This window comes from Alexandromys fortis, unplaced genomic scaffold (assembly GCF_014885135.2).
Source record: "Alexandromys fortis isolate MF-2015 unplaced genomic scaffold, M_Fortis_MF-2015_v1.1 scaffold_16, whole genome shotgun sequence".
NCBI lineage: Eukaryota > Metazoa > Chordata > Mammalia > Rodentia > Cricetidae > Alexandromys > Alexandromys fortis.
This window is the reverse complement of record NW_026067893.1, coordinates 18,623,555-18,647,249: the sequence shown is the minus strand read 5'-3', so window position 1 is coordinate 18,647,249 and position 23,695 is coordinate 18,623,555. Positions and strand designations below refer to the sequence as shown.

Genomic DNA, 23,695 nt, shown 5'->3' with positions numbered 1-23,695 from the left:
GCCGTGTCTCCCTGTCCCTTTCAGGAGACTGAGCACAGAATGAGTACCCGAGCCCCTGAGAGTCGAGAAGATAAGCTCAGTCAGAAGACACTGCTAGAAGAGTAGGCACTTGCCCAGTGCTCTGGGGGAGCAGCGGAGAGGAAAGGCTCTCTCTGGCAAACCACAGGCTACCTCTCCCCCCCCCCCCCCCCCCCCCCCCCCCCCCCCCCCCCGGGCCTGTTGCCAGGGCTGGAAACTCAATTGATGTTTGATGTTGTGCCATTGTTCTCATGCTGAGACTCTCTGCTGGAGTAGAGAGGGGACAGGGGAAGCCCTCTTTGCCTGGCCAGTTTGCAGGTATTCCTGCTGTGGCCCCTAGGGATCGGCACTATAGTCCCAGGCCCTGCAGTAAAACACTGAAGTCTGATCTGAGACTTCGGAAGTACAGGCAGTTGTAATGCAACCCGGGATGGTCCCTAACGGTTCATGGTCCATTTCCTGTCTGTGCTAGCAGGAGATTCAGTTGCGGTGGGGGTGGGGGGGGAGGAGGGGATGGAGGGGGTATGGCTGTCTCTAGAGTGCCTGACAACCGGTAAATACATAAGGATTGCTTATTGATCTCTGTGTGAGAGCCAGGCACTGGGCTGCAGGGGACCCAGCAGCCAGCAGGTCAGCCCCCTTCCTCTTCCCCGTCCCCTTCCCTCATGGAGAAGGTGCCAGGTGATTTGATGTCCCTTCCCTGGACACACCCCCAGGGCCTCAGCTGTGAAATCAACAGAGTTCATAGAATTTGACTTCTGCTTCCGCTTCACCCCCCTCCCCTGCCATCCTCACACTGAACTTCACTTTACAGATGAACGTAAGCACAGCCGTGTGCTGTGCAGTGCCCACACATGTGTGCTAAACTGGTACTCCTTTAAATCACATCTTCATTTTCTGAACAGAAACTTGAGATGGGACAGGCATCATGGGCCTTCTCCTACTGCCTCCAAGATAGGCAGATAGTTCCTTCAGGAGAAGCATCATTTCAGGGTCTGGGTTATACTCGGTGGTAAAATGCCTAGCCCTGGATTCAATCCCCAACACTAGAAAAAAAAAAAAAAAAAAAGATAGAAACCAACAGAAGCAGCAGGTCACCATATCCCACATCGGGCCTGAACCCTTTGACCCAGTCAGGCGACCATCATTGGGACACATAGGAAACAGTGTGGCTTTCTCTTCATTGTGGTTTGCTTTTAAAGGAGCAAGGAGAGGTGGTGTTTCTGAAGTTTTATCATTGAGTAGTTTGGGCTCAGTCTTTCTCATGGAGAAATTCCTTTTCTGCAGAGAGAGTCTGAGAACTGCTTCTTACTTCCTCTCCTAGCTGCTGAGCGAGCAAGGACGAAAGTCCACCCACATCTGTTCAGCTCTGAAATGGCTTCCTTTAAGATGGTAAGGGTGCTCAGAGAGCCCTTTCTGAACTTGCTCCCTCTCTTTTTAGGGGTTGCTTTTGTACTGTGACCTCATAGAGTCGACATTCGAAAAGTTCAAGCTGCCGAGCAGGAAGGTGGATGCCCTCGACCACTTCCAGAAATGCTTCCTGATTTTGAAGCTATACCACCAGAGAGTGGGCAGTGGCAAGAGCAGCCAGCAGGAAGGAAAGGACTGGAAGGCCATCCGTGTAGATTTGGTCATGTGCCCCTATGACCGCCGGGCTTTCGCTCTGCTCGGATGGACTGGCTCCAGGGTAAGGGCTGTCTGCTGTTAGCTGTCCTGGCCCCGGGGAGAGCGAGGAGACAATGCCCCTAAACTGGGCTATGATATTGACATATGGTCTCGTGAGTCAGATTCGTTTAGACCAGTTATCCCCAAGGTTCCACTCACCAAGCCAGCAGCAGTGGCCTTCCCTGGGGACAGGTTAGATTTATAAACTCTCCACCACACTGAATGCCACTACACCAGAAACTCCAGGCAGCTAAGCCCAGACACCTATGTTTGAAAATCCCATAGGCAACTAGGAGGTATCTTAGGTAAACCCAGGAAGCAGTATAGTGTGAGTGGCCCAGATGGATTCAGGCCTAGGGGTTCAGCCTGCTTCTGCCCAGCTGACCAATCTTGGAAAAACTTCCTAGCCCTACAGGGCTGATGTGAATGGCACCCTCCAGGGCCAACAGTGCACAGCTTGCAGCAGCCTCAAGTCTGCTGCAAACAAGGATGCAACTGCACCATGGTTCTGTAGCTTCTACCTACTATCTACGTATCTTGTCTGAAGCACAAGACCACATGCACGCCGGCTGTCTCCCAGGGCTGCTCCAAGAGACTGGTGATGTTTTTAAAAAGAAAATTAGAGATTCAGGAGGATGAACCCTGCTCTATCCCTGGCTTCACAGTTTTCGGGTAAATGACACTCCCTGGGCCTTCTTCAGGCTGAGAGCAGCACTAACCCCGCAGGGCTCTGCTTAGGACTCAGACAGCGACTCCTCTTAAAGCTGGAGTCCAGCTGGGCACCCCAGCTCCTCCCTTAGAGGAAACGCTGGGCTCTTGTTAAGCATCTACAGTCATGTAGCACAGCCGAGCATTCACAAAACAAGGCAGCTGGCGCTGAGCCGGGCACAGGTCACTGCCTGCACCACAATAAGGCTGTCTGAGTATCTTATCTGGCCCTAGCCTGAAGCCACAGGATCCTGTTAGGACGTAGGGAACTCCTTAGTTCTCCCTCTTAACTCAGGGCGGCATCCCTGGTCACTGGGAGACCGTAGACCAGGGGGACCTGCAGGCTCTGCCACACCTGGTCTTCCTTACTGTCTGCTGCTGCCGCCACTCCGGACCCCCCATCTCAGGGCTGGCCAGCCCACCTGGGGCTTTCCTACAAAGGAAGAGGGTGGGTGTGGCTTGGTTCTACCCCAAGGGAGAGAAGCAGGAAAGAGCACCAGTGAGTGACAGCTGATGTGAATGAGAGGGGCTGCCTCTTGTCTGAGTCCGCAAGGTCCAATCTAGTACTTCTCAAAAATAATACATTGTTTCCCTGGTAGATTCAACCCGTAGCATGCTGCCTGTGTGGCAGCGACCCACCTCCACCCCCAGCAAATCTCTGGGTCTCAGGAAAGGACCGGACTCCTCTCTTAGTCAGGGTTACTACTCCTGTGATGAAATACCATGACCAAAGAAACTTGGGGAGGAAAGGGTTTTTCAGCCTACATGTCCGTATCATAGTTCATCAACAAAGGAAGTCAGAACAGGAACTCAAGCAGGGCAGAGACCTGGAGGCAGGAGCTGGTGTGGAGGCCATGGAGGGGTGCCGCTTACCAGCTTGCTCCCCATGGTTTGTTCAAACTGCTTTCTTATAGAGCCCAGGACCAGCAGCCCAGGCAATGGCACCACCCACAAAGGGCTGGGCCCTCCCCCATCAATCTCTAATTAAGAAAATGCCCTACGGCTGGATCTTATGGAGGCGTTTTCTCAGTTGAGGTTCCCTCCTTTCAGATGACTCTAGCTTGTGTCGAGTTGACATCAAACTGTCCAGCACAACTCTCTTGAGCCATTCTGGTTTTTATCACTCTCTTCAAGCCCTTGTTCAGTGATGCCCACCATGGCAGTCCTGCTTAGTAAGTCCCCAGCACCGGCTTCCTATCCGCCAACAGCCTGCTTATTCCTTCTGTCATTATAAATTGTCTGTGTCCCCTGCTAGACTCTCAGCTCCCCGAGGAACTGGCAGGAGCTGGCATTCTGCAGGCTTTTGTTTAGTGAACTGTATCTCTCTTTGCACGCACAGAAATGCTCTGAAGGCCTTGGCTGAGGAGTTTAAGAATACATTTGTCTCTCCCAAACCACACAGGGCTGGGGGCTGGGAGCTGGGAGAAACCCTTTATTGACCCCATTCAGCCTCTCCAGATGCTTGCAAACCAGCGAGAGCTGTGGGCAACCACTGCCCAGACAAGAGCTAGGATCGGGTGGCAGTAAGCTAAATAGGACCCGGAACTTCCCTAATCTGTGCTAGCCAATCTGTTCCCGGCAATTGATCTTCAAGGCTGGTTGTGTCTGCACCAGCTACAGAAACTTTCCAGCAAAGAGGAAATCATTTCTCGCCACTAGAGGGCGCGCCTGTCCCAGGTGTTCTCACTAATTCCAAGGGAAAAGACAGTTTTCCAGACCTGGGCTTCTCTCGGGAAGCCAGCAGCAGTGTGTGTGATCCACTGTCCTCGTTTCTAGGGTTTGCTTGCTACCCTACCTAGTCTTCAGATTTTCAGGGTGTGTTCCTGATCATTAGAGATGTCACCCTGGAGCAGTTGACTCTTCACAGAGTCTCAGCAAGGGTGGACATCAAAGAGGGAGGGGCCTTCACGAGTACTCCCTCCATTGTGGGACAAAGCAAGGCTCAGAAAGGCTGGGTAGTGTGCCAAAGGACACAGGGATAGGCCCCAAATCTGGACCAAGATCTTCCCATTCCTCACCTTCTTTTGTAATGATGGTATTTAAAACCGAAAATGACTTAGGAGGCATTTACTCTGGACCAGGTATTTTCCCATAAACAATGCCCGCTCTGTCCATTTTATCCAGATATTCACACGCTTTCTGCTGCCTGCTGGACACGGCCTGACAAGGGACCAAGCCAATAAGTTTCCAGTTCAAACCAAGTTTGTGTTCTAGTACAGGGATCCCAGAGCTCAGCCACCCAGGACCTTGGCCCTGAGGAAGAAAATCACACAAGAAAATATGCTAGAAGGTGGCAGTTTCAAGCACCCGAGGGTCAGGATGGCTCTAAATACCACATGCGGACGGTAATTTATATTAATTCACCTTGCAGCAGTTTGAGAGAGACTTGCGGCGTTACGCCAGCCATGAGCGGAAGATGATTCTGGACAACCATGCTCTGTATGACAAGACCAAGGTAGTGTCTCCTTCCTGAGGTGGGCTACTGACCCTTACCCCCAAACCCTTCCCTTGAACAGGTTTTTAAAACAATTTTTTACTGTATTTCTTTGTTTATTTTATAGTGGGAGAAAAGGGGGCATGAGGAGGTGGGAGGAGCCGGTTCTATCCTACCATGTAGGTTCTAGGTATTGAACTCGGGTTCTCAGGACTGGCAGAAAGCCCCTTTTCCTACTGGTCTCTTATCCCATCCTCACTCCAGCCCAAACTGATTTTAGTGTCCAGGTCTGCTTCTCTCCACGACACACGTTCTGTTCTCTGCAGAACACAGTTGAAAGGAGTTGGACCACATCTACTCAGATGGCAGTGCCCTCCTGGCCCAGGGTGCAACTCTGGGGCTTCTGGGCCAACTAATGAGCTGATGGGCTCCAGGGCCAGCACCAGAGGTGGCCAGAATTGAGTTGCTATATTCCTGATATTTACAGCCATTTACTCCCAAGAAAATCAAGACTCTCTACAAGTCCTAAGGGTGGCAGGAATACCAAGGCAGTTATGTTCTGAGTGGGTCACTAAGGAACATCTCCTGCAGTAGAGTAACACAAGTACCCAGAGACGGATGGGAAGCCGTCAGACCTCAGTCACTAATCATGGGGAACTCGCTTGATGGTGGTGCCTTGTTCAGTCATGCCTCAGAACAGTGACAAGTTACCATGAGGTTGATGAAGAGTTAGCAAGTCTACTGTCAATTCCATAAGCCAAAAGGCCTACTGTTCTTATAGTGGTCAAGAGAACCAAATTAGGCTTGGAGGAAAAGAGGCTAAAAGAATCTGATCTCTGGCCAGGTGCACACCTTTAATCTGCACTTGGGAGGCAGAGGCAAGAGGATCTCTGTGAGTTTGAGGCCAGTCTGGTCTACAGAGCGAGTTCCAGGACAGCCAGGGGTACACAGAGAAACCCTGCCTTGAAAAAAAAAATATCTCCTTGTCCTCTCAGGGTTTATCATAGTTTAAAGGAAACTGACAATGAAAATACCTTAAGTAAAAGAAAAGGAGTTTGGGCAAACACTGCATTCAGGTACGGATGTATTCAGGTGCTCAGGTGGGCTTTCTGGGGTTGTTCTCATTGTCAGGCAAGGTTTTCCCATGAGTCCCACTTATCCAGCTATTCTATCAGAAAAGATCTTTTTTTTTTTTCTAGGTTTGCATGGATTCTAACTGCTCATTGACCAGGCTAGGGTCTTGTGCTCACCTATTAGTCCATTGCCATGGTACCCATTAGCCAGAGTTGGGTTGTGTGCTTCTCCCTAGAGATGGGAGCAGCCCCACATCCTGATGGATGAAGGGGAAAGCGAATCCTTATAGAAATACAAGGTGCTTCTCCTGGAGGAGGAGGCAGTAGGTCCTGGCAGAATAGCCTCACACACTGAGCATACAGGGGGAAGCAGAGCCATAGAGTTCAGGTCAGGGAGGCTTGTGAGTGACCGTGTAATAAATAATTCAACAGGCATCAGTTCTGGGCCCAGGATGGTGCAGTGTATTAGAAGGGACTTGGAGGAAAAAGTGCTTGGCCTGCAAGAGATCAAGGGGAAGAAGCTGGAGGGTGGAGCCACAGCTGTGGGCAGGTGCGGGAGGCTGGAGAGGACGCAGCATGTACAGCAGCCTGCCCTGACCAGCAGTTTGTCCCTCTGCTGCACATTAGAATAGTCTAGAACCTTAAATAGATTGATGGTGAGACATCTCTGGAGCTTTGACTTCACTGGGCTGGAGTGTGACTCGTGTTTCAGGCTTTTTTATTAGGAGAAAAAGAAAAGAAAAGCTCCATCACATGGTTCCAAAGAACAATTATGGTTAAGAATAAGGGTCTAGGCCGGAACAATGGCTCAGTGATTAAGAGCACTGGCTGCTCTTATAAAGGGTCTGGCTTTGATTCAACCACATGGCGGCTACAATGCCCTTTTCTGGCCTCCTCAGGCACCAAGCATGAATGTGGTATATAGACATATGCGTGGTCAAAACACCCATATACTTAAACATTTTAAAACTAGAAGAGACCAGTAGGGCCGGAGGGATGACCGTGCCGGCACAAGGACCTGAGTTCAGACCCTTAGCACCACATAACAGCCAGGAGTGGTGGACATATCTGTAACTCTAGCCATGGGCAAGGCCAAGACAAGCAGATTCTTGGAGCTAATCCGTCTAGTCAATTATAAGCTACTGGCTCAGTGGGAAACCCTGTCTTAAAAAAAAAAAAAGGAAACTGTTAGAGGAAGACATCATCTAGTGTTGACTTCTGCCCTCCACATGGAACACACGAATGTGCATGCATCTCCACACATATGCGTCCACATGTAAACATGCAGTCACACACACAAAGAAGAAGAATTAGAAAAGAATTCCCTGTGTCACTTGCTGACCGGGGAAGAATGTCACCGTTTTGCCTTGATTCACACATGCCATTTCCTGGATGGGAAAGTGTCGAAAGTTCAGGAAGCAGTCACTAGGGCTTTTGTTGTTTGTTTGATTGTTTGGGTTAAGGTCTCACTCTGCTGCCCAGGCTCCTGCCTCTGCATCCCAAGTGCTGGGGTTCCAGGTGTGGGTCACCACACCCTGGCTTCCTCTGACCTTTCATATTCAGGAGCAGGTGGGAGGTGGTTCAGTGTGACTGCGCCCAGAAGCTGAAGGATAGCTATTGAGTGTGTGTTTCTCCTTATGCTTCCAGAGGGTGTTTCTTGAAGCAGACAGTGAAGAAGAGATCTTTGCCCACCTGGGACTGGATTACATTGAACCATGGGAAAGAAACGCCTAAGAATGAGCCGCTGATTTGGTTCTCTTCGGGTTAGACAAGCCGGGTTGTGTGTTAGCTTAGGAAAGTCCGGGATTCTTTAGGCCTCAGGCAATGCAGACAGCAAATGGATCACATGGAAACTATGTGTAGAGAATATTCTAGAGCAACTTTGTTGGCTGGATAAGCTGGGATGTGGCCGTGGGTCACATTTTCAGGCTGTCTGTCCCACTGCTATATAGAATTTGTGGTTCATTCTTTCAATAAAAATGGTATTGCCATTGGTGCTTCATGCAGAGAAGAGCATCAAAGCCCACCTAACCCCTGTGTGTCTGGATCTCTGTATACATCAACAATAAAAATAGAAACAAAAGGCTAAAGTTTTCTTTGCTCAGTTATTATACTTGGAAATGGAACCGTGGAAGCGAAAGCTTGTCGTTGATTTTGAAGGGACACACAGGTGTAATACGTGCATCTGAGGTTCCCAAGGGGACTCTGGGTCCCTTCAGATGTGCCGCAAGGCAGGGTGCTGACTCCTAGTTGTCTTGGCTCTGCTCTGAGCTGGTTCCTTCCCTGACCAGCACTGAGCTGTATCAGGATGGGTTCTCACCGCTCTCTCTTGGTCGCAAATGCATTTCCTAAACCAGAGCAGGAAAGTCTTCCTTTTCCCCCTGGATCTCTCAGAGAGGCAGTGGGGTTTCTTTCATCTCGGGGAATCCAAGGCAAGGAAGCAAGTTCTGGAACTTTCCTCACCAGATCCATCCTTCCCTCCTGCTTCCTCCAGGAGGAACAGGGTAGACAGATCCTGTACCCTTAAGAGTCCTAAACGCCACCGATTGTAGCTATGTCATTGTCCTCAGCCTGCTGGAGAGCTGAAGACAAACCGATGAGCTTCAGCCTGTTTCCAGGGGATGCGTGATGCCACGTGAAGAAGAGAGGTCCCTGACACACAGTCTCGGGTGTCATAGGTGGATGGCGGGAATCTGGTGTCACAGCTTACTGTGCTTTTCCCACAGAGGGTTAATCAGCTTTACCCAGATGTCCATTCTCCATGGTCTTGGATGTTACCAGAGCTTTGGCCCCCACCTCCCACACTGCTGGTAATGCTAGAAAGACAAGCATCAACTTTGCCATTTCTTAAGGCCTTTTGGCCTTGGCTGGCAACATGGCAGTCTGATCTGTCTCGAAAGATTAGTATGTGTCATACTATTGCTCCTCCCTTAGCAGATAATCCATTTGGACCTGTCAATCACTTGGCCAAGAGACCACCCCTTGTAAGACTGTTTCTACTGAAGTCTTGCTAAGGAGACAGGAGGAATGATTGTCCCTGTGAGGAGACAGTGAACACGTCCCTCCCAGAAACGCCCCTTCTGTGGAGTTGCTTGAAGAGTGTCGCCACAGGGCTTTGCCACACCTGCCTGCTTTTCCTTTGCAGCAGCCTAGCTGGTAAACCAGCACGAGGCCTGACTGCTACTCCTAGTTTAGATCTTTTCAATGTGTCAGTTGGTGAAGGAAGAGAATGGGGGAAAGAAGGAAACAAGAGCGTGGTGCTGTTTGAGTTTCCAGCACAGAGGCCCCCTCACTACCTGTTAGAGGGGTCCTGTTTCAAGGCATGGAGGGGCTACAGAGAAAGGTCGGGAGCCCCACGTGTGCAGTGCCGGAGGAAGCACACTTAGGTTCTGGCCGGCCTGGAAGGAAAGAGGCAGAAGAAAGGAAAGGAGAAGTTGCACTCTTCACTGAGGGGAAAAGAACCACGGGTGCCTCATGGGTTCGTCAAACGGCTGTTTATTTTTCACCAGATTACAAAATAAGTGTTTGCACCAAAAGAAATGCTGACTCTCGAAATTTTAGTGAAAACGACTTGAAATAAAGATTCTAAGCAATTGATTGTAAGTAGAATTAAAGTATCTGAAACACAGTCATACCTTACTTTACCAGTTACAAACCTCACTGATAAGTGTATTTCTTTCAGGCTTCTTTGATGCCTGGGTCATTTTTATCAGCACAGGACTGAGTCTCTAGGTGGCCAACATTATGGGCTGGAGCTGACACCCATCTATGTCAAAGCTATAAGGCCTAGTCTGATCAGGTTCTCAGGGAGTCCAAGGTCCTTTTCCACCACGCAAGAAAAGAGAATGCTCAGTATCCCTGGGCATGGCTGCTTGAAGCTGTCCACATGAGCTTATCTAAGGAGCTGGGCCATGAAAGACATTTTTTTTTAGTATTAGAGGGGCTTTGAAAGGTGGTTGTTAGTAGGTGGTGGTCATTGTGTTTATAGAACTATTCCCCATTCAAGAAATAGGATCATTTCTGAACATCCAGAGGCCCCATATGAGAAAAGATGGCTCCCTAAGATATCAGGGTGGCTCATGGGGACTGGGATTGCCTCCAGAGATGCTCTGAGACCTCATCTCTCCCACTGTGAAGCATGGCCTGTCTGAGGCAGTGGCTATGCATCAGGAGGAGCTGTGACCAGAGCACCTGGAAGCCATCTGGGGAAGTAAAGGCCCAAGCTGGTAAAGTTGCCGCTAGATTTCCCTTGAATGGCAGGTGTAGATATACTAACCCATCCCTTTGTTCCTGTGTTCATCTTTGGTCCTCTTTATCTCTCTTCCTCACAAACATCTTTTTTTTATAATACTTCACACAAAATTCATCATTGCAAAGCCACTAAACCATGAATACCAATTTTACATTAGTTACTTCTCATTGTTAGGATTAGATGCCTGATAAAAGCAACTTAAGGGTGGGAAGGTTTGTTTTGGCTCACGGTTTGAAGGTACACAGTCTGCCACAGCTGGGAAGGCAAGATGGCAGGAGTGTGTGGCAGCTGATCACACATTTTATCTGTAGTCGGGAAGCGGAGGGGGATGAATGTTGTGTGCTCAACTTGAAATCTCTTTTATTCAGTCCAGAAGCCCAAGCCCAGGGAACGATGCTTCTCACATTCACACGGATCTTGTTGCTCTGTTAACCCTTTCTAGAGGTGTGTTTCCACGGCAACTCTAAGTGCCCCCCAGTGAAGATTAACCATCAAAGACATCAGCATCCTGGAGATTAATGTGTAATGTGTAGCGTGGGTCTCTGTACTGGGAATTTGAGAGTTGGTTGACATACAAGGGCAAATGATGTTCAGAGTTCAGGGTGCAGACTTCTAGTGAAACTGGAATTACTTTTAGATGTACTTCCTTCTCGACTTTGTGACTATGGGTGACAAATTCTGCAGAGCGGTCGCTTGACTTGATCAGACCGACGGGATGGGAAGAGGTGGGAAGAGCGGGGTGAGGAGGGGAAATGAATGTTTCTAGTGTCTACCTGGTGGAAAATGCTTCCCTTCCTTCCTTTTGCAATTTTTCCGATGCCTGAATAAAACACAGACTATTCTCCCCTCTTTTATAAGACCCAAAGCAGGCTTGGGAATGTAGGTGACTTCGTCCAAATTCTCACAGCTGCCGGGGGGGGGCAGGTCTGACTCAGAAGCCCATGTCCTCTTCTCTGCTGTATGACACGACCTAGCCTGTGTTGGGCATGTGCGGCTCCATGTGAGTTTTGCCCTGAGATATTCAGAGAAAGAAATGGCTTCTTCCACATGTCTTCCATAAATTTCACTCATGTCCTAACTTGTGCCAAGCTGACCTTGGCCAGTGCACCCGGAAAAATCCAACTTCCATAGCTTCATTTACTTTTTTTAAGATAAGAGATGGAGCCGGCAGCAGTGAAGGCAGGACACTCAGAAACCAGGTCCATTTCCCAAAAACAGACTTTTCTGGATTAAGAAACAGGATGAAGGGGACTCATCTGATGCACAGCAAGTCACCTGGGTTGTACTGATGATTAAAACCGCAAGGCCCGAAGTTGACGGAGCCTTTTTGCAGCACCCCTAATGAGGAAAAGCAACCCAGGTACACCCCAGACCCATAATGAAATTTATGTGCAATGAGAGGCAGCTGGTCCTCACCGGCACAGTTCCTAAGCACAGACTTCTGGGGTTTCAGCCCTGTTCCAGTTCCGGGTCAGCTCCCTGATGAATCCACATCATTCTAGGCTCAGTCTGGGCACCAGCCACCACAGTCCTCTCCTTCTCTCTATTTCTTCAGGACGACGGTAAGCGTCAGGCAAGGGCTCCTCACTTCCAGAGACTGTCTTCACATATATGTGGCCTTCCTGGGCACCTCGTGGGTCCATCTCATGTGTGGGTGACCGCCTAGGATTCTTGAGAACATAAACGGGTATTTTAAAGGATGTAGTAGAGACTTCAGCTTCTGGCCAAGATGGACTCAAACAACCATATTGACCCTTCCAGTGGAAACATCCAAAAAATCAGACCAAACATTTGAAACAATGGTTGTTAAGATACAGGAATCGGGAGAATAAAGACATTGGCGCTCGAGGGGCAGGAAATGAGTGGCGTCTACAGTCACCCGAGCTTACTGCCTTCAAGGGTTATTTGTGTGTGTGTGTGTGTGTGTGTGTGTGTGTGTGCCACACAACTTTCTCTAATCATTTTTAACAGAGGGTCTCAATCCTTTAACTTTTAATCAAGTCTTTATTTTCATAAAGTGTGGTTCTGGAGATTTTTATATTGCTTTTCTAGTCAAACTGACCCTCTCTGCCTTGTAACTGAAGCTGTTTTAGATAATTTACCTCTAATATGATCATTGATATAGTTGAGTTCAAACCTACTATCCTATTTTTCTTTTTCATTTTTTCTACATGCTCATTTGTTAAAAAAAAAAAGATTTATTTATTTACTATGTATAGTGTTCTGCCTGCATGTATGCCTACATGCCAGAAGAGGGCACCAAATATCATTATAGAGGCTGTGAGCCACTGTGGGATTGCTGGGAATTGAATTCTTCAGGACCTCTGGAGGAGCAGCCAGTGCTCTTAACCTCTGAGCCATTTCTCCAGTCCTACATGTTCACTTTTTAATTAGTTTTATTCCCTATAAACTTTAGAATCTTAGCAAGCTTATTGAGAAATGTGCTTGGATTATGTGTCACAATTACGTGTATAATTTTCTGTGTATATGAATGTTTTGCCCAATTGCACATGACTGGCATCTGAGGAGGTCAGAAGAGTGGAGATGTCCTAGAATTAGTAGAGACCATTGGGAGCTTCTGTATGGGAGCTGAACCCAAGTCTTCTGAAAGAGCAGTAAGTCCTTTTAACCACCCTCTGGCTCCACAATTGCACTGAATATACAGACACTAAACGTGCCATGAATTTGACATCTTTATGTTGTTGGGTCTTCCTTTCCAGAACCAGAGCATGGAACCATCATAACTTAGCTGTTGGTGAATGTCTTTTATTGAAGTTTTTTCCATAATAAGATTAGACATTTTATCGGATTTAATTTTAGCATTCTGTGTACTTTATTACCACTGTAAAATAGGATTTATAAAATCCTTTTTCTAACTTGTAGCTATTGATATTTTAAAAATGCACATTACTTTTGTGTGTGTGTGTGTGTGTGTGTGTGCTTTCAGTGCTCAGGGAGTGCTCTGACTCCAAGCTAAACCCTGTGTGTTGTTTTCAATGCAATAAACCCACTCAACTATTTTGTTAATTCTAATAACTTATCTGTAGATTACTGGCTTTTTCCTATGTTGACAGGCATATATAATCTGCAAAGTATGATGATTTTACTTCTTCCTTTTCAATGTTATGTTTGCTCTTCCTTATCCCATTGTGTTGGTTAGGACCTGAAGTTCAGTGCTGAGTACAAGTGATGAACATTTCTGATGTATTTCTGATCTTAAAGACATATTCCCTTAGGTATCCCTGTTCTAGTTAGGTTCACATTCTACGTCACCTTTGAAAGTCCATATCAAGGGCTGGGAAGAAATGGTGCCTGCTGAGCAAGGGTAAGGATCTGGGTTTGAATCCCCAGAACCCATGTAAAACCCAGATATACAGTGCAAGTGTCTGTAATCCCAGCACTCTTACGGGGAGATGTGGGGCAGAGACGAGAGAACCCCTGAAGGCTTGTGAGCCAGCATCCACAGAGAAAAACAGCTAAGTAGCTCTTCTTAAACAAAAATGAGAGGTAAGGACTGACATCTGAAATGTCCTCTGACTTCCACACACTTTCCATGGTACACATACAAACACACGCATGCACACACGTACACATTGAACACACACAAACACACACACAAAGAGCTCTTAGCACAAGTGAGTTACCTTTCTATAAACCCTCTTTTCCTATCAACGTGGCCATAAATCTGTTTCTTTTGTCCATTAAATAATTATATTGAGTTGATTTTCCTTTTTTTCTCTTATCTTAATTTTTAGTGCTGGGCCTAGAACCCAGTGACTTCCACGTGCTAGGTCAGAATTTTACCATGTAGCTACAGTCCACCCCCTGATTTTCTAATGTTAAAGTCAACTTTGAATTCCCATCTGGTCAGTCATGACACACTATTCACCTCCTTTGTGCTTTCACAGTTTAGCCTCCTCTTTTCCATGGGCCCCACATGGCACCTTGTACAGTCTAAGCTTTAAAATCCTTAGCTTGCTACAAGTCAGTGTGTCAGTCACATAAGGGGATTAGAATAAAAAGCTCTTACCTCAGAGACTTTGGGATTGTCTTAGAGTTCTGAAATTTCGCATGGTCTCTCACTTTCCTAAAAATGTTTAATAAATAAATAACTAGTTAAGGGCCATAGCGGTAACTGTTCAGATCACTGTGTTTTAAGCCACAGTGTGCATTAGAACTGCCAGAGGTTTTCAGACAAAGCAAACACGCAGAGAAGAGCCAGCCAACCTCGAGCTACATAAGCAGACTATTCAAACCCAGCACGGGGCCGGTGTTGTGAAGAAGGGGGCAGGAGGAGAGGTGAAACAGGGCGGCCAGGAGTGGATCACTGGGTTCTCGGCAGGCCACTTTCCACATTAACGTCTGTCTAAAGTTACAGTAACCCCCTGTGCATGTGCCCTGTGCTTGTGCAGTGGTCTCAGTTACCAGTAGCCAACTGGGATCTCAAGATGTTAATGGAAATTCCAGGAGCCAAACGTTTTAAGCTTCCGTTTTGAATCGGTTGACAAGACCTCGAGCCCCCCTGCTTCGTCCCATCCTCTTGCTCAGTGCATCCATGCTGTGTATGATGCCAGGCCTGTGATGGTTGACTGAGCGGTCAAGAGACTTCGTCCACAGTCATTGCTCTATGTTAAGTCATTCAATTTGATTATTAACTAAGAATGTTATTCTTCAGTGTGATTAACTTATTGTTAGCCTATTTTTGTACATAGTGTCCTATGGTATACAGTGTTCAGCATGCTTCACGGTATCAAGTGCCTACTACATGGTCTTGAAATGTATCCCTTGTGAATGATGTTCAAGGGGGACTATGTACATAATAAAAATATGTGTTGGGCCGGGAGTACAGCTCAGCGGTGGAGTCCCTGCCTAGCATATGGGAAAGGTCCAGACTTGATCCCGACCACCATAAACAATCAAACAACCCCCCCAATGTTTTTAGAACAATTCAGCTGTTCTATCACCAGAAATTCTTTCATTTGTTTGTTTTGTTTTGGGTTTGGTTGTCTGCCTGCATGTATGTCTGTGTACCATATGCATTTTAGATCCCTTGAGACTGAAGTTGCAAGTGGTCGTGCTGGAAACTGAATCCTGGTCCTCTGGAAAAGCCATCTCTCTAGTCCCAGAAATTCCTGATTTAATTAACCTAGTGATTGATGTATTTTAGCCTTCTAGATCATTTTAAAGAGCACCAAAAGTTAAGAAACTATTGCCTAAATAAATAATGCCACCATCACCCATAGTACTTCTTGGTGTATATCCAGTTTACAGCTTGCCAGTCTACACATGTTACAGCTACACATGTTACCGTGGTATATACCACCTGTTATCTCATGCGTCCTTACAACTGTTCCCACCTCTTAAAACAGGCAGTGTTTATGTGCTAGGTTTTATTATTGTTGTTTGTGGTGCTGGAGTTGGATCTCATAACCTTGCATATACTAGGTGTGTGCACTGTATCATGAGATACACCCTAGCCTGAGGGGATAGTTTCATGACACCTGTTACAGAGTTGAACTAACAAAGGCATAGAAAATGTTGAGTCACCTGTCCATAAATCATACAGCTCAGAGGCAGGATTAGAACCCAGGCTTTCTATCGTTAGATTTTAATATCTACCAGTATGAAAACAACCAAGATTGTTCACAAGTAGAGAGTGAAGTTAGAACCCAAAGGCTGCCTTCACAGTACATCCTGCTGTGAAACCTTGCTGGATATGGATCTAGGTGACCATGCATGGTCTCCAGAGCAAATATGGCACAAGTATGGTGTGTCAGGGGTCCATGCACATTCTCTTGTATGTCATGCTTGTTTAGACACAGGAACAGGCAAGCAATATGACAACGCACCCCCTCCACAGACACATCAGCACCTTTTTGTCTCTTATTTTCCCTCACATCCTTACCATATCTGATGATGAAGCTAGTGCCCCCCCTTTCCTTCCTCGGTGTAAATAACACTCCACTGTACAGGCATATGTTTTCATGACATCAGTCAGCTCCTTCCATTCCTATTTTCTGCCACCCCAAATGTCATCTTATACCAGAGATTTGTTCAAGTGACCAGCGAGGTATGTGTAAATCAGCCCTGCCTGAATCTGCCTACAAAGGACATTTCAGTCCAAAAACATGTACTGCCTTGACCTCAGAAACAACATGGGTTCTGGGTTCTGACATGCTTAGCCCAGACAGAAGTCCACTGAGATACCGACTCAAGCACCACAGTCACACCCGAAGAAGCAGTGATCACCTCAAAGGGTTCATCCACGCTTCTTCTCCTCTGAATCAAGGTAAACAGCAAGGCCACCAGCAGGGCTGTGGCCAGCAGAGACGGGATTCCAGCTGCTAGTCCAATAGAGGGACCACAGTCCTGGCACAGAGACAAAAAACAGAGTCAGAGAAGCCCAGATTCTCCAAGAGTAGAGAATGCATTCCGTGATTAAAAATAAACAAACAACAACAATAAACATGCGTGGGCCCTGGATGCATTGGAGAAATGAAACATTTCAAAAGGATTTGTGATGTATATTACCAGTACAAGGGCAACACAAATTGGATTTAACAGATTATTTAAAATTTTTTCTACTTTCAAGATAGATTTAAGGGAATTTGAGAAGAGCTGGAGTTAAGAGGAGGTAAATACAATCGAAATACATTGTGTGTGTGCATGCAATTCTAAAAAAATTACTGTGTTAAAAAGAATAACATAGCCGGGCGGTGGTGGCGCACGCCTTTAATCCCAGCACTCGGGAGGCAGAGGCAGGTGGATCTCTGTGAGTTCGAGACAAGCCTGGTCTACAGGAGCTAGTTCCAGGACAGGCTCCAAAATCACAGAGAAACCCTGTCTCGAAAAACAAAAAACAAAAACAAACAAACAAAAAGAATAACATATATAGAGAGAAACAAGAACTCGGTGCTGTTGGTATATCCCATGCCATCTGATATGGTTTGGAAAACATATTTGTGTTATATGCATTAAGCAGTTTTTAAATGTTCACTTTGATCTGAATGGTAACAGTCATGTTTGTAGCACCACAAGGTTTGGGGTTGCAGATTTTTTTTCTGCAAATACTAAAAATAATACATAAATATGCAAAAAATATAACATGGAGTTCCATAGTAGAGGTGATCTTATGAAAGAGTGGAAACCCATACCACAAATAGACTGAAGGATGTTTGCAGAATGACATTCCACACATGTCACTGATGTTCACATCAAGACCTAGAATGCTCCACAGTGCACACACGTGACCATTATCCTGAAGCCTATCACTTAGATAGGTTTTATCTGGTTTCCAACATAAGATGCAAACACAGGTATGGACTCTTTTATGCCTATCCGCTCTTCTCCACACTCTGTGAATTTGCCTGTGTATAAAATGTGTTTTAATGTTTATTTATTTTATTTTATGTGTGTGTGTGCACCTCATGCATACAGGAGTCTGCAGAGGTCAGAAGAAGGCGTAAGATCCTCAAGCACTGGGTTACAGGCAGCTGTGGGCTATTGTGTTGGCGCTGGGAACCGAACAGAGGTCTTATGTAAGCACTCTTAACTGCTGAGCCATCTCTCTGGCCACAGGGTCTGTGGTTTTACAGTCCCTCTCTTGCTTTTGAGCAGGGGTGGTTATAGGAATAATTATTGAACCCAGTTCTGGGCTTGGTGACAGTTCACATGTCAAACTTGAATCCTCAAAATAAATGCAAGAGATGGGGAGAGCATTTGTACCCACACAGATGACAGGGCCAAGGCTTAGTCACTGAAGTGGACACTTACGTTGGCTTTGGCACTCGGGGCAACTGGAGAGGGAGTCTGTGTGAAAAGAGAGTATGTGACGTAAGAAAACACTATCAGTAGAGCAAACACCATGCAAAAAGCATCCTGCCAACGGTGGAGTCACTGTTCCCTAAATGATTAACGACGGGCAGCTACAGAGCCTGTGTGAGCTTTTCCCGAGTAAGAATCAGAGCGAAGTAAAGCTATGAGGAATACAAACTCCAGAAGCCAAATGATGTCTCACTCTCTACCTGGAGAATCTGCCATAACACGGTCTCCATCTCCTGTCCCTAGCCTTCATGCTGGGGCCAGCGCACTTCAGCCCTCTTTCCCCACTAGGAGAAATAACAAGCATTGCAGTAAGACTTAGTTAGGAAGCTTCCTAAGGAAGCCATGCCTGTTTTCAAACAGACAGTAGCATCTGTGGTTTGGGATGAGCCCACACTGAACCACACTTTCTGGCTCACATCTCCACTTGAGGAAGGAGTTGTGCTGCACGTCGCCCCTGTCTGAGGTAGCTCAAGTGCATCTCTGGGAACAAAGCTTTATGTAAGCAACTGTGTACACTTTGTCATGGTGTGTCATCCTGGGTCCTGGGGGCTCAGTGTGCACGGGATTCCTATCACCACGAGCAGGGATAAAAATGATCGCAGGCTAGGGGCTTACACTGCCTGCAACAGGGTACCCCTTCCTCTACCCAGAAGCTGCAAGGCCTCATCTCATCATCTAAAATAAGGCTAGCAGTGGCTGGGGCAGGAGGTGGCTCAGTGGCTAAGTTTTAGAACCAGAGATCAAATCCCCAGAACACATGTAAGCATGTGGTTGGGAGTCATGATCTTCCTGTCATTTCAGGTTTGGAAGGCAGGGATGGAATTCCTAAAGCCAGAGCTGTGCCAGTGAGTTCTGGGTTTGGCTGAGAGATCCTACATCAGTGAATAAGGTGGAAGAGTCACGGAGGATGATTCCCAGCATCAACCGTGGGCCCTCATATGCACATACATGTGCATGTACACACAGACATCAAAACATGCATACACATGAATGCACACCACATATACATGCATGGAGGTGGAAAAAGAAAAACAAGTAAAATTGGGATGGCAACAGCCTAGTTCTGGGGGTGTTAGGGATCACATGAGCACCACAATCATGACCTTGTGTTCACAGCCCTGGCCAGGTCTGTTTTTATTTAACCCTCTCAGTGATCTTGATGGCCACAATAGTGTCCCCAGCCTTTCTATAGTTAGCATCTCTGGGAAAGGTAAAACAGACCTCAGTGAACTTAGACAACTCAGAACCAAGTTTCCACGGATGAATCTAACCTGAGCTTGCACATTGGAATTTCAGGACAGACCTCTTTCCTAGTGAGCTCCCATCAAGGACGTTGACAGTGTTGACTGTTGTTCCTTAGAAGGCTGTTTTCACACAAACACAACCCCACACCCTCATATCACTGGGGTCCTGCAGCTGTATAAAGTATTGTCTTTCTGAGGATGGCAGGAAGAGTCACCTCCTGGTTCAGCTAAGGTATTCTGTCTTCAAAGTATAAAAATTTACTCAGGCTGGTTAGGGCCCAAACTAAAAACATATCAGGTATAGTGGGTACGTGTCTTTAATCTCAACTAGCACTTGGAAGACAGAGACAGTGGTAACTGGAGTTCAAGGCTATTTTGGACTATGGACAAGAGCTGGTTTCTAAATAATATTTTGTAAGGCAGTTAACAGCCAGGGTACAGAGGCACCTAGCGGAGCTTGGTGTGTGTGTATATGTGTGTGTGTGTGTGAGAGAGAGAGAGAGACAGAGACAGAGAGAGACAGACAGAGAGAAAGGAGAGAGAGAGAGAGAGAGAGAGAGAGAGAGAGAGAGAGAGAGAGAGAGAGAGACTTCTCTAGAGCCTAGAGGTAGGAAAGGGAGCTTGGGTGAGGCTTCCCTCTCCCCATCTCTCCTCATGAGCTCCTGCTAATTGCACAGCTGATGCTTGTGGAGCGTCCATTGTGTGCTAGGCTGTCCTAGCCCTTTTCCCACATTATCTGTCTCACACCACAGCACCCAGTGAAGCAGGACCAATATGGGCCCTGTTTTACAGGTGAGAAGAACGAGGCACACGGAAGGGAAGTGACTCGTGTAAGGTAACGCAGCCTTAGGTTATAGGCTGTAGCAAAGACCTCACCCACTGAACATGTTCATTCTTGATTGGCCCAGTCACTCTCTTCCCAGACTCCACACTTAGGAAGTCATCTCAAATACAGATGCAGGCAGACATAGTGGCACATGCACTAGGGAGGTGGAGTGGGGGCATCGCAGGTTCAAGGCCAATCAGAGATACATTGGGAGCCCTTGTCTCAAAAAGGAAACTATAGACAAGTCTTGTCTATAATGATGTTCATCACAGAGCTGCTCCTGTCTGGAACTCATTACATAAAACAAGCCACATGAAGAAGTATTGTGTGACTATCCTCAGTGGTGGTTATAAAGATTGATGGAAAATATTTATGGTACTTAATTATATGTAGAGTAAGAACACACAGTGGGAAGAGCAAGTCAGACAGCAGGGGGCGCTGTCCTGGTGTTTTCTGTTGGTGGGAATTTAGGAATTTTATTTTCTTTCTCAAAATGTTCATTTATACTTTTTTTTAAGATAAAAACATTGTTCTCAGGGCTGGAGAGACAGCTTAGTGGGTAGAGGAACCTGCTGCAAAGCTTCATGGCCTGAGTTCAATCCCTGAGACCACATGGTGGAAGGAGAGAACTGGCTCCCTCCAGCAAGTGGCCCCCTATACACGCTATGGCACATGTATGCCCATACTACACACACACACACACACACACACCACGGGGGGGGCGTTAATTTAAATTCAAACAAACGTTGCTCTTAGCACCACTCGATACAGACTGTGCATTTAATCCCAATATTCAGGGCACGTGGGACAGAGTTCACGAGACACCCCCCCACACTCCCCACCCCCAACCGGGAGTTCTACCTTGACCCTCTCCGACTTGCCTGGAGATAGTGATTTGACGCTCTGCTTACCGTATTCGCTGGCAGCGTGAAGTTCAGCGAAAAGCTCTGCAAGAGACAAAGAAACAGTAAAACTCCCAGTAACAGTTAGCAACCTCCCGAACCTCTGCCTCAAAGCCTTAGCAACCCCTGCAAAGGTGAACTGAACCCAGAGATGGGCTCCGCTGCCGCCTCTCAGTTCCCAGTGTCAGCCTAAGAACGTAGTCAATACAGAATCCTGTAGTGAAGACCTGTGCCAACCTCCTGTGCCAACGGCAGCGGGCTTTCCTTCTCCCTCTCCCGCTCCCCAGCCAGGGCTGGACTGGGAGGCCTATCAAAATGCTGAAAACTGTTTTTTTCCCAGAATGTCTTTCAAAGGGAGAACTGAGAATTTAGAAGTTTTAATAATAGTTTCAACTTAAAGCGAATCTTTCCCTCAAAGGGTATGAGGCAACCCCTGACTGTTAACCACCTTCTCAGGAGAGTTAACCAGAGAGGGAGAGAGGGAGAGAGAAGGCTGCTGAGGGTTTTTTTTTATCAAGTCTGAGCTGAGGCCCTGGCCATGGATTGAGCCAGTCAGGGTAGCAGGGAGCTGGACCAGGGACTCTCTCCCTGGAGCTCCCTCTGCACCTGGCTTATCCCTCCCTATTGCCGGTAATCAACATATAAACGTTTTACCCCATGCATACCAAATTTCCTGCACACACCTCTTATCAGGGTAAGGTCCTGCCAAGGCCTCTGGCGGCTCCTTTCTGCTCCCTCACCCCTGCCCATCGTTCCCCAGTGTGGGCTGATTGGCACGTCTTTCCGGGCTGCTCTACCAAGTCCTTTCCCTGTTGATGGGAGCAATCTGTGGAGCCTGCTATGGCTTAGCCAGGGGCCTTCCCTGGTTCTGGTTCTTCCCTCTACCTTCCGGACTTACATCCATCCTTATTCCTGGTTCCTGGCTGGACCCTCCTCTAGTCCGATCTCCTGACATCCCGATTCCTCCTGCCCCCAGCTCTTGATCTCGCCTACAGCCCTCCAAGACTGGGTCTGTCCCTCAACCAGCAACACATTTGCTAAAGTTTAACATGAAGTGTTTTCTGACAGTAGACGTCCTGGGGTGGGAGCAGAGGGATGGCTCAGCAGAAGAAGCACTTGCCACACAGGCCTGATGACCTGAGTTCCATCCCTGGGACCCACATAAACCTCCACAAGGTTGTTCTCTGACCCACGCATACCTGCCGTGGCATGAGCACACCTCCTTCCCGAAAATAGAAATAATAATAAAAAATAAAGTTTTCGAAAGAATGGGAATATATTGGGCCTCAAGTGTCTCCAGGGTCATTTTATACCCAGGACTTCATTGTCAGGGGTGGAAGAGTGCATCCCAGGGACTCATGGGAAGTTATGGCATGCATCGGTCAGGACAGTTGGTGCTCTTGCCTGAAACAGGCGGCCTATACTGATCCTGGGTCCAGATTCAGGCCAAGGATGGATCCAGACCAGAGAGCCCAAGGCGGGGTTCAGATCACACAGCCCTACATGTGCAAACTCAAGAAAACCAGATCATCTGGGGGCTGGAGGTCACGTGGGCTAAAGAATGGGGAAAGCCTTGGAGAATATAAAGTGTTTTAAGAGCGTGTAACCTATACTACCCTGACTCCACCCTAAAGGTACATCCTTTAGAGACAGCCCCTCACACGTCACAACAGTGACTTTACCCACTGCTCTGCCACATCTCCCAAGCCTGTGTATAGGTCATCACACAGTTAAGCCAGCTATCACCAGAACCGCGTCCACTGGTGACATTTCCCTACCACCACCCCTCAGGGCTTCCCAGCAACCCCTCAGTTTCTGCAGCTGAGTCAGTACCCCTCTTCTGAGCTACTAGAGCTGGGGTGGCATCTGGGACTCTCAGATCAGGGTCTCCTTGCCCAAGGGCTCCAAGCACTGCCTTGATGCTGACACTACCCGAGGCTACAGGTGCCCCAAGGGCACTCTCTGATTGCTATGGTGTGTGCAGCTGCACAGACTTAGCTCATCAGTGATGATGTCAGGGGGCCATAGACAAAGCTTCCTTTGGGAGAGATGGAAGAAGAGGGCTGCGAGCAACAAGTGGGCCTTTTGCATGCATTGTTTATCAACATCCAGATGACGAAGATTTTGGCCAATTTCAGAAAGACTTTCATATTTTGTGGAAACACAGTGCCATGCTGTCATGGAGAGGAAAGGAGGGCACGGTGCCCTCTAGAGATGCAGCTGGGTGGGGTGAAGCAACCCTGGGCTCTGAGCCACTCCATCTAGATTTGGGTACAGGCTTTGCCACTTCGAAGTTATGTGATCTTGGAGAAGACAAATTTTCTGGTCTCCATATCCCCACAGCCCCTTTATCCTGCCAGGCTCGTTTTTTCCATTCTGGAAATGGGATACTGTGGCTTGTCCTCCCCACTTCCCAGGAAAAGCCCAAGGGATGCATTGTCTGTGGCAGCTCCTTCCAACCTGCAGATGTTCCGGGTGGGATGGGTTTGTCAGTGTCAAGCAGCCACAGCCAAAGAAACTGAACTGCGGACCTGCGTCACAGCCATAGAATGTGTCTGAAGGCCCTGACCCTTCTGAGGCTGAGTATCCCTCATGGGTTTAATGCCATTGGCAGGGGGAGAGAACAAGTCAGTCACTGCCATTAACTCTGCTCTGCTGACGTCTCATAACCCTGCAGCCCAGGTGTGGAAACCTAGACCAAGGTGCACTTCCTTCTGGAGGTCAGTGGTGAATATTCACAGGGTCCCCC

At 47.5% G+C, this 23,695-nt stretch overlaps 2 protein-coding genes across 3 annotated transcripts in view; one reads left to right on the top strand and one right to left on the bottom strand.

Moving 5' to 3' along the window:
• Dntt (DNA nucleotidylexotransferase) overlaps positions 1 to 7,893 on the top strand; it is a 29,572-nt gene extending 21,679 nt beyond the window's left edge. Inside the window, exons 9-11 of one of the 2 annotated variants that reach the window (XM_050148601.1) lie at positions 1,460 to 1,705; positions 4,766 to 4,846; positions 7,546 to 7,893. In XM_050148601.1, coding sequence (XP_050004558.1) covers positions 1,460 to 1,705; positions 4,766 to 4,846; positions 7,546 to 7,632 — 414 coding nt within the window. In that variant the 3' untranslated portion in view covers positions 7,633 to 7,893. Of the gene's footprint in view, positions 1 to 1,459; positions 1,706 to 4,762; positions 4,847 to 7,545 lie in introns of both variants that reach the window. The other variant, XM_050148593.1, reaches the window with a different exon arrangement.
• Positions 7,894 to 11,610: 3,717 nt separating this feature from the next.
• On the bottom strand, positions 11,611 to 21,901 carry Opalin (oligodendrocytic myelin paranodal and inner loop protein). The gene is given in 7 exon segments (XM_050146197.1): positions 11,611 to 11,820; positions 14,181 to 14,237; positions 16,400 to 16,519; positions 17,924 to 17,959; positions 20,956 to 20,991; positions 21,687 to 21,755; positions 21,845 to 21,901. Coding segments are annotated over 7 exon segments (552 nt in total). The 3' UTR covers positions 11,611 to 11,643.
• Positions 21,902 to 23,695: the final 1,794 nt, after the last annotated feature.